This window comes from Amblyomma mixtum, chromosome 6, assembly GCF_055824585.1.
Source record: "Amblyomma mixtum isolate Tamu chromosome 6, ASM5582458v1, whole genome shotgun sequence".
NCBI classification, from domain to species: Eukaryota; Metazoa; Arthropoda; class Arachnida; order Ixodida; family Ixodidae; genus Amblyomma; species Amblyomma mixtum.
Window position 1 is genome coordinate 157,284,468 of NC_143017.1, and position 9,542 is coordinate 157,294,009.

General features: G+C 44.9%; 1 protein-coding gene across 1 annotated transcript in view; it reads right to left on the reverse strand.

Moving 5' to 3' along the window:
* Positions 1–9,275, reverse strand: part of LOC149340921 (uncharacterized) — a 114,853-nt gene extending 105,578 nt beyond the window's left edge. The window contains exon 1 of the mRNA XM_089551361.1: positions 9,074–9,275. Within this exon, the coding sequence (XP_089407487.1) occupies positions 9,074–9,155 (82 nt within the window). The 5' untranslated portion in view covers positions 9,156–9,275. The remainder of the gene's footprint in view (positions 1–9,073) is intronic.
* Between the last annotated feature and the right edge of the window lie 267 nt (positions 9,276–9,542).

Sequence of the window (9,542 nt, forward strand, 5' to 3'; positions counted from 1 at the left end):
TAACGCAAAAGCATTAAAATGCCTTTGCTTAAGCTACGCTCCAAAAGTCGTGAAACAGCTAAATCAAGCATAATCGTTGTGTTTTTAAAATATCTGCCCCTTTCACCCAATCCTCAATCCCCTTCTTTCACGGAACGGTCCATGTAAGACACACTCACTGTAAGGTCGCGACTTTCCTAATAACTATGCAGACACCACAACGCCTCCGAGAGCCGAGGTGTGAACTGGTTGGTGGTGCCTTTGAGGGCGCGCGCCTCTTGACAACGCAGTGTCCACGACGCGCGAGACAGCTTGTGTGCACGCGGTGGTCACCTCATCACAGATGGCGATGGCGCGCGCCCACCAGAGGCGCCGCGACTGCGGTAACGAGCCGCGCGTGACCTCCTGCGACCAGTCAGGGTTTTCCAGTCACGCCAACGCCGGGTTTTAAGGCGAAAGCCTTTAATGCCTCATACTGTCGTTAGCAGACGCTGTCGGCAGCCGTGTCGACAGACGCGTCGGCAGATTTGTCCGCCTTTCGGCTTCACTGCTTAAAAAGAAACTGCGCCGAGGGCGGGAATCGAACCAGAGCCTTTGGCATTTGAAGCGGAGACGCTAACACTCCGCCACGAAGGCTCCAGGTTCGAGCGTGAATAAAGGCGCATCTAGTGAATGCATGGGTTTCATAAATCAAATAAAGGAATAAAGTCAAGGAAAGGAAAAATAAAAAATAAAAGTAAGATAAATAAACAAAAATAAAAAACAAAATAGCAGTAAGATATGAAAATAAAAGTAAAAACAATAAAAGTGAGAAAAAGAACAAAAATAAACAATAAAAACAACAAAATATGAACAATAAAAAATAAATAAAATCAAACAGTGCGCCAGGAAACGTTTTCGCCTTGCAGCACTTTAGAGAGCCAAAGTGCCCCCTGAATTATTCTGGCGGAGAGGACCTCTAGCGCTGTCGCGTAAAAATATATAAAAAAAAACCTCAGCCAAGGGCTCCATGGCTTGTCAGCCATGCTGCCAGCTTCGCGCCAAACATAACCAAGGTCTTTTAATGACATAGCATCAGGCTTCCGCTCGTGCTTTTTCGCGTCCTACTTTAGTCACAAAGTCGCTGACTGGTGGAGATGGAGATGACGTCACAAGGTCACGTGACCACGGCTCGAAAATTCGTAACAGAAATTAAAGCGGGGAGCGCGCAACTCCCAAAATGACAGGACAAGGAGAGTGGAAGAGGCACGCGGTAGAATACCTCAGCTCATAATTGTCTGTGTGCGAATAACGATAAAATGACCCATACAAAACTGTGTATGTGTTGAAAGAACTGACACAGAGACAAATTTGTAGCAGAAAATCTGCTTCTAATATTATCGCGTTTCATAGTTCCTATTTTTTTTTTGTTTCCTGTTGCATGTTTCCTGTTTTTTTTGTTTCCTGTTGCAAGCGACAGCTTGACAAAGCCTCCGGCTTTGTCAAGCTGTCGCTTGTGACAGCTTTTACTGCGGGTCTCCCGCGCCATGTATTCATTTGGCGCAAATAAAACCATTATTATTATTATTATTATTATTAATACGAAAATTCACCTATTATTGGGTTCCGGCGCGATCTAGTACTCATTTTGTGCTTCAGTTTCGGTGCCAACTTCGCCTCGGTTACAGGACTATGTTGGGCTGAGTTTTTCCACAATGGAAGCTGAAAGCATTTCACACTTAAAATTTTCAAATTATCCTGCATAATGTGGTGCGCTCAGTGCTTTCACCCTAACGTGTTAAAGGGCGGGAAATGTAATTTACGCCCGCATTTTTACGGCCAGACGTCAGCCGTGGCTTTTACGGGGAGAGTTGACCGCCATTCCTGCGGGTGACAATGTAATACAACCGACGCGAAATCCAGAAAAAATGCAGAGGCCGTGCCTCTGTTGTCTTTTTTTCTTGTTGTTCTCGAAGCAGGCACTGTACAACGGTGGTTATGCGAGCGTGCTAATGAAATACCGCGCGCCTCTACTGCCTCACGCTTCGCATCACTGGAGTGTCCCGTCCAAGTTAGGAAGAAAAAAAAAAACACTGAAGCGTGGCAGAAGAGTGTATTACTTTTTATAACTGCAACGAAAGAGCGCCTCTTTCTATTGTCGTTCGTTCTCTGACGAACATAAACTTCGCTGCGGCCCTCCGTGGGTAGGAAACGAGGTGATGGTGCGTACACAGAGAGCCGAAAGAAATGAAACATTGCAGGACCCTTCTGCCCCTCCCTCCCTTTTGCTCTCTCAGCGACAAAATTTATTTCACTTTGTCCCCTGATGTCGCGCACATTCTTGCAGTTCCTCTCAGGACCTCCTGCATTGCTTTTACTAATTTCTGGTTACATTACCAGCAGTTTTGTTTTTTCTTCCGCTTCATAACTTAGCACCGTCGAGTCTGCATTTTTCTTGTCTTGTTTTTCTCAAAACATACTAACAAACGGGTGTAGTTACAAGTACCCATATGCAACGATGAGCGGAAAGGAAAAAGAAAAAAAAAAACAGACGTGACGCGAGGCGAGTAATTACTGACCACGTTGCTTCACGCTCCAATGCGCGAAAGCGAAGCCGCTTCGGCGGCGAAGGCGGCATGCTTTTAGTGCCTGCGAACGCTGGAATGGCGCGAGCTTTTCGGTTTCTCCCCGTCCTACTATCGCTCGTTCGCGCTCCAGGCAAGGCTCTAAGAGCACCCACGGCTAATTACCAGCCGTTAGAACTCGCCACCTATACAACGCGTGGAGCTGCCGAATTACGTGCAGCAGTATAGACTTAGTGCGCGTGCATCTACCGCTATAGCGCAGGCCTCATCTTCCGAGTAGGATGTGCTCAGTGTAAGTGAGTGAGCCAGGTGACAGAGCCTATACCGGGGGTCCGTGCAAACACAAAGTGGGAAAGTCACTTTTGCGAAAAAGAAATGATGTGCGTTCATTGAACGAAGCAATGAGTGGTTGAGGGACGCAATGTTTCCACGTTTACGCCGTTCAAGAGCACGAGAGTAGACTTCCAGCTTCCATTGTGCTGCACGGAAGTGTAGTCACACCCAGTACGCAGTCTTGGAAAAGCGGCGCGGCTCAGCGGAGCAAATATCATCGTCGCCCGAGGATGCAAGCCGAGGAACAGGAAATAACACCTCAAAACAAACACCTCGTTGCTGCTGTTCACGTGTACTTCCTGATCTTTTTTCTTTCTCTTTTTATTTACGGCTGTATGTACTAGCATATTAGTTAAATTTGTGGGAGTGAGCGTTGCTAGTTGGAGAAATGACAAAGGCTTTAAGGCACACGAGTAGAAGGCGACAGCACAAATCGCTGTGAGAAATAATTACAGAAAGGACATTCTCGTGCTGCTGTTATCGCACTGGAGAAATGACAACTGCATGGGCTTCAGGGCGTCTAAAGAAAAACGCTTTCAAGTGCAATGCTTTGCAAGAAAACCGAGCTAAGCGGTGGTGCGCTGATCACCTGAACAGAGTAAGGCCACATATTATGAAGCGCTACGAGACCAATGAACAGAGTAAGGTTCTGTCCCTTTTCGCTGAACTCGAAGTACGGAAACTACGGAAATTACGGAAAGCTAACTGATCCCTCAGTAAATAAATGTTTTTTCTTTCTTCTTTAATAATGGCGAAATAAATATACAGATTGATCAGACATCTGACACGACAATTCTGGCAAAGCAGTTGAATTTCTCAATGATTGTTTTGACACTATTGCTCTAGTGAATACGCTTACTCTGAACGCGGGGTTCACTCACGCGACGGAAATTTTTTGGAGGCTGAGGTGGGAAGAGATGAGCCGAGGGTGGCGGTGCTGCGTGGGCTTCTACTGGGTGGAGGCCTTGTGGAGGGTGCAGGTCGGCCATGGCGTGGGGTGGGGAAGTGGATCAAGGGTGGCAGTGAGGGGTGAGCTGCACCCTAGATAGGGGATGCGGTGAAGGGGTGACTGTTGGGTTGTGCCTTCGGAGAGTGGCTGCTTCTCACTTGGGCTAGAGAGCTCACTTCAAAGTCATCAAATCTCCTAGGGAGAGGGGGCGGGGGGGATTGTGACGCTAGCACTTCCACAGTAAAAACGAAACTTTCATCCATGGAGGTTTGTTTACCGTCGCTACTCTCCGTGGTTATCCGAGGGGACAAAACAAAACAAGAGGGTGTAACACATACACTTCAGGTTGGGGCACCCGTTACCCGTTTCACAGCTCACATGTGTCACATGAACAAGAATTGTCCATTTTCTAGAGAACGCTGTGCCCATTACGTGTAGGCGTTATTACCCATGCCCACTTGCATAATTCTCCATGGTTGGTAAGTGATCGAGGTAGCACCACTTGCGACATGCAACGCTGATGCCGTTGACCTTAAAGCGGGTCCCTTATGCAACTATCGCTCTAATATATCTTTTTGCTTTTTTTCCCTCAGGCTTGAGAGCTTGACTGAAACTGCCGCTGAACTGTCGTGGTAGCCAGAACACGAAACTTTTTACGACGCCTATGCATAATTTCCAGTGTCCTTTCATGCAGCGGAGAAACCTGCTTAACCTACAGCTCAACCAAGTAACTGCCATTATGGCGATATGAAAGTGAATGGCGCTATGTGAAGAGACGGTGACTGGCGACGATGTGGAACCTCTCAGTCTAAAGAGGCGTATAATTTAGGAGAGCAATGCCTCAAACCGAAGAACTGCGCTTCTTAATTCAATGTTTCACAGTCTCACCACAGCCATGGCTGCCGAAGTTTGTTAATTTTGTTCATTGACTGAAAGTAGCTACTACTCAATAACCAGCTAGCTGCGGCATTCACGTCGATGATACTGAGCTTTCTCGGTTAAAACCGGATTTAGAAGCTTGAATAAAGTGTTCTTTTATCCTTTTTTTTCTCAACATGAACCGAAAACTCAAACCCTAGATGTATCGTACCTGAGCCCGGAAATGATTTGATGGTGTTTGCGTTCGGGATCCGTTCCTTTCGGCAGGGCCGTAAGGGTCTAAGTCTCTGGAGCTGGGGCGATTTTCTAAGCCATCACAGCGCAAGATATGTGTGCGCGCTGTACTTCTGATATCAAAAATGCCGCGCGAGTTCAAAGCCTCTTCGTGAGGAGGCGTTACTGTCTACAAAATGAACTGATGAAACCGACGGGAATTCAATATCAAGCATTAAGCCAATTATGCACTATTGTATACAGTATTGACGTAGAAAGAAAGAAAGAAAGAAAGAAAGAAAGAAAGGAAGGAGGAGCGAAAAGAAAGGAAGAGAGAAAGAAGGAAAGAGAGATAGAAACAAAGAGAAGAAAGAAACAAAGAAAAAAGGAAAGAAAGAAAGAAAGGAAGAAAGAAAGAAAGGAAGAAAAGAAGAAAGAAAGAAAGAAAGAAAGAAGGAAAGAAAGAAAGGAAGGAAGAAAGAAAGGAAGAAAGAAAGAAAGAAAGAAGGAAAGAAAGGAAGGAAGAAAGAAAGAAAGGAAGGAAGAAAGGAAGAAAGAAAGAAAGAAAGAAGGAAGGAAAGAAAGAAACAAAGAAACAAAGAAAGAAAGAAAGGAAGAAAGAAAGAAAGAAAGAAAGAAGGAAAGAAAGAAAGGAAGGAAGAAAGAAAGAAAGGAAGAAAGAAAGAAAGAAAGAAAGAAAGAAAGAAAGAAAGAAAGAAAGAAAGAAAGAAAGAAAGAAAGAAAGAAAGAAAAGAGAACCAACCTATATTATATCATAACTCAGGTCCATTCAGTGGAGATTACCGAAGCATATATCCGGCAGTTCTGGCATGTCAAAAAAAAAAAAAATCAATCACTGCCACCAGTAATACGCATTAAGAAGCAATAAAAATACTGTACTTTTTGTCGTACTCTCTGCCTATGACGTCGCAGTTGTGACAGTCTTGACGTCTGCTTAGGATTAGATCCCACAAGAAATGACCTCAGCTTACAGTCGAGATTCTTGTGTCAGTGCTAACTAGCACTGCATCTTTCTTTAGTGACACAAAGTTTATTTTATCCTGAGCCGATGACGAGATAAAGAAACAAGCTTTTGAACCAGCTTTCTGGCGCACGTTAGTTTCTAGAGCCAGAAACACGTGGCAACGACCTGGTTTTTAATTTTTTTTAGTGTGAACAGTCTTGGTTTGTCGTGCCCTCAAAAATTTCTGTGACATGCTGATTGGTCAGTAATGAAGGCACTCCTTTGACCTGAAAGACAGAACTGTAGAGATTATGCAAGATGGCGGGGGGATTATTTATATATATCGCTAAACTAGACAAAGTTTGATTTGAAGTTACTGTGGTCTCTTGCACTTTACGTTCGTCAGGACGGGTCTATATTCGCATTAAGACGATTGGCGAAACGAGAGACAACCGGGCTACGCTAAGCACAATCCTACGCTGCACTGAAGCTTTCCTAACTGAGCGTTAGAAGACTTTCTGCGGATCACTTGATCCTCACTTGAGCTCATCCACTGGTGCTGGCGCGCTAAACGAATTGTGTATTAGTGCCATTTTTTGAGCAGGTGGCTCTACGGGATTGTAGATGGCAGGTTTTATCGCGGAAAGACGCGAAACTTTCTGCGGAGGCTCCTCCTCGACGTTTTTTCTGAGCTCACTCCAATGTTATTAAACATAGGCAGAATTTGTCGCGAGTCTTATTCCTTTGAAAAGAACACTTCGAGACATAAAGCACCGAGCTAGATTTCAAGGATAATTGAAGCAACCTTGCTCTATTATTAACTTAGTTTCGAGCAGTGTACACAGCACTACGGCTTCTGTACCTTTTTCTAGAGCAGCTTTCTGGTAACTTTTGCTTGGGCTGCTCTCGTAGAACCCGGCGTTGCGGATTGCAGCCGTGTAAAACAGTGCACAATCGTAAGAACGTCGATTTGAACAAACGAAAGGAAAATGACTCACAGATTATTTTGTTTAGTAATGTTTTTCGTGCCATCAATAAAACCTCATTTAAACGATGATGTTCATAGGAGGCTAGCCAGCCGCCACTATGGTTCAGTGGCTAAGGTGTTGAGCTGCTGAGAGCGAGGACGCAGGATCTAAATCCCGACAGCAGCGGCTCTCTTAAAAAATTTTTTTGGACATTCTATCGACTGTCCATAACCTTTTGTCCATAAAGTCTATAGACTCTCTATAGAGAATTCTTATAGACTAGTCTCTAGGCAATACAAATGCTATAAAGAGTCTATAGGCATTCTATAGATTTATGGCCATACACTTTTAGTACACTGCCGTCTATAGACAGTCTACTGACCACAAATAGACAAAAGGAAATATCTATAGAAAGGCAATAGAGTTATAAGAAGCCTATAGACCATTTTCATAAGGACTGCATCCCCATGGGGCGAAATGCAAGTGGCAGTGCGACGTCACAGAGCGTCAGAGGAACACAGCTGGTCGAAATACCTGTACAGTCACTTTATGATGTGAAATAGCTTGCAAAAAAGAGGCACCAGTAATGAAAGTTTTTTATGGATAAATAGAGGATTTAATGCGAAAAGTAATATACCATTCCAATGCCCTTATTCGAAGTTGAAACAAAGTGTATGTGCCCACAGGTTTTTCGCTGAAGACCATGCGAGAGTAAACGAAAGGAAAAGAGAAGTAAACTAAAACACTCATAATGGTGGAGAGTGAAACTGAAAAAAAAATATTTAGAGCAGGCTTTCAGGGCAGAAATTTTGGACAACTGACAGCGAAATAAGTGTTCATCAAAAATGAAAAACAAAAAAACAGTAAGGAGTTTACAAGGAAGGCAACTGTGGGAAAGTCGAGCCAGTGAAATGCAGATAAAGCTGATCAAATATCTTCGTAAGGTCCATCACTGTAGCCTTAAATGAGCCCCCGAATAGCGAAGAAAGAGGCAGAACGTTTGCAGGAGTCGGTGAAGTTCGCTAATGAGCTTCCTTTGAAACTGGCACTGGCAGCAGCAATAGCGCAATCTAACTTCTGTGTCTAATTTTCTGTATCTCTTTTAATAAGTAATATACGTAGCCGCTTTCAGAAAAGCACCAACTTCCGCTTTAGCTGACAACCTGGCTAAAAAACTAGCAATTTTTAGCCCACGACGAACCTCATATTCCAGAACACCAAAAATTCTGTAAATGCATTCGGTTTATTGAACTCAAGGGAACATTAAAAAAAAAAAAAATCCAGGCACCGAAAATACAGGGCCTTCTTCAGAGCGTCGTATTGCAAGAATAGTTTTTGCTTAAATGAAAAAAAAATAAAGAAAATGAAACGTAGAAACATGCATGTGAAAATACTGGTAGCTTGGTCGTATCACGTAGTAATACAAATTATAAATTGCCTAATTAGGAGGGCTTTAGTTACACAAAACTGTAGTGGACAGCACATCGCACTGCACAATAACGCTGGTCCATAGACAATGTCTTGACACTATTGAATTCTGACGGATTGTCGGTCCGTCAATCCGTCAAACACCCGTCCGTCGCTCCGTCAAACACCCTTCAGCACTTTTTAAACGTCGAGCTATGACTGCCTTACATACTATACATAACACGCGCCTCGCACGCAGAAAAAAATCGCATTTGCATTACTAATCTACCAAAGCAAGAATTCTGACACTACCGTTACGTAAAGGCCTTTTAAAAGCGTAATCCTATGCAGCTTCGTTCTTGTTTTCTTTATAACTTCGTAACAGCGCACAAAAGACGCCAATGCCATGATGAAGTAGGTAGATCACTCCAATTTCGCGTGTCATCTGTTTTTGATGTTACTAAGAAGTGCACATGTTATCTTTTTTATTGATGTGATTACAAGAAAAGAGAGAGAGAAAACGCTTTTATTTGGCAGAAATTTAACTCACCACAAGACGTGAGGGAACGTTAATTTCATCACTTCCTCTCTCCTTTTCGGAGGTTCGGGTGACTCTTCGTGGGCAACAAATAAAAAAGCAAACTTGGAAGTGAGTGAAGATCGAAGGCACCTTACAAGGGAAGGACAGCGGGACCAAGAATTTTCCTTTCATTCCTATCGCAGAACATACAACGCTACAAACGCGCGCGGAAAGCACAGATACCACGTGTTAAAGCATTCCGCGCATTCCGAGAACGGAGTTAGTGACAACACTCACCGGCGAGGCCGATGACAAGGCAGAGAACAATCACTGAGAAGGTCCAGCCCGAGCCCTGCTGAAGGCAACCGCTGCGACCCATCGCGCGCGAGACACGGGTCCGATGCGCCACGCGTGGGCCGGCGTGTTTTTATCCACGGGTGTTGGACCACAGCGGCGGCGCACTGGCACACAGCGCCCACACCGTGCGAGCCGATGCTCCCTTCGCTTCAGCCCGAGTGCCGTCGCCCGGCCGCGGGCGCTCGCCCCGGCCGCGACGCCGCGCTCCTGCTGCCCCTTGCGGCGAAGGCGGGAACTTCGCTATTGAAGCCCGACCGGCTCTCGAGTTTGGTCGGCCCGGCTCGGCGTCCTCACTAAACCGTGGTTATAGTGCGTTTTTTGAGGTTTCAGTCTAGCGCCTGGAAATATGGCATGTGAGGTTTATTATCCTGAAGCCGCACGTGTGCTGTGAGTGACGTCGCAGTGGAGG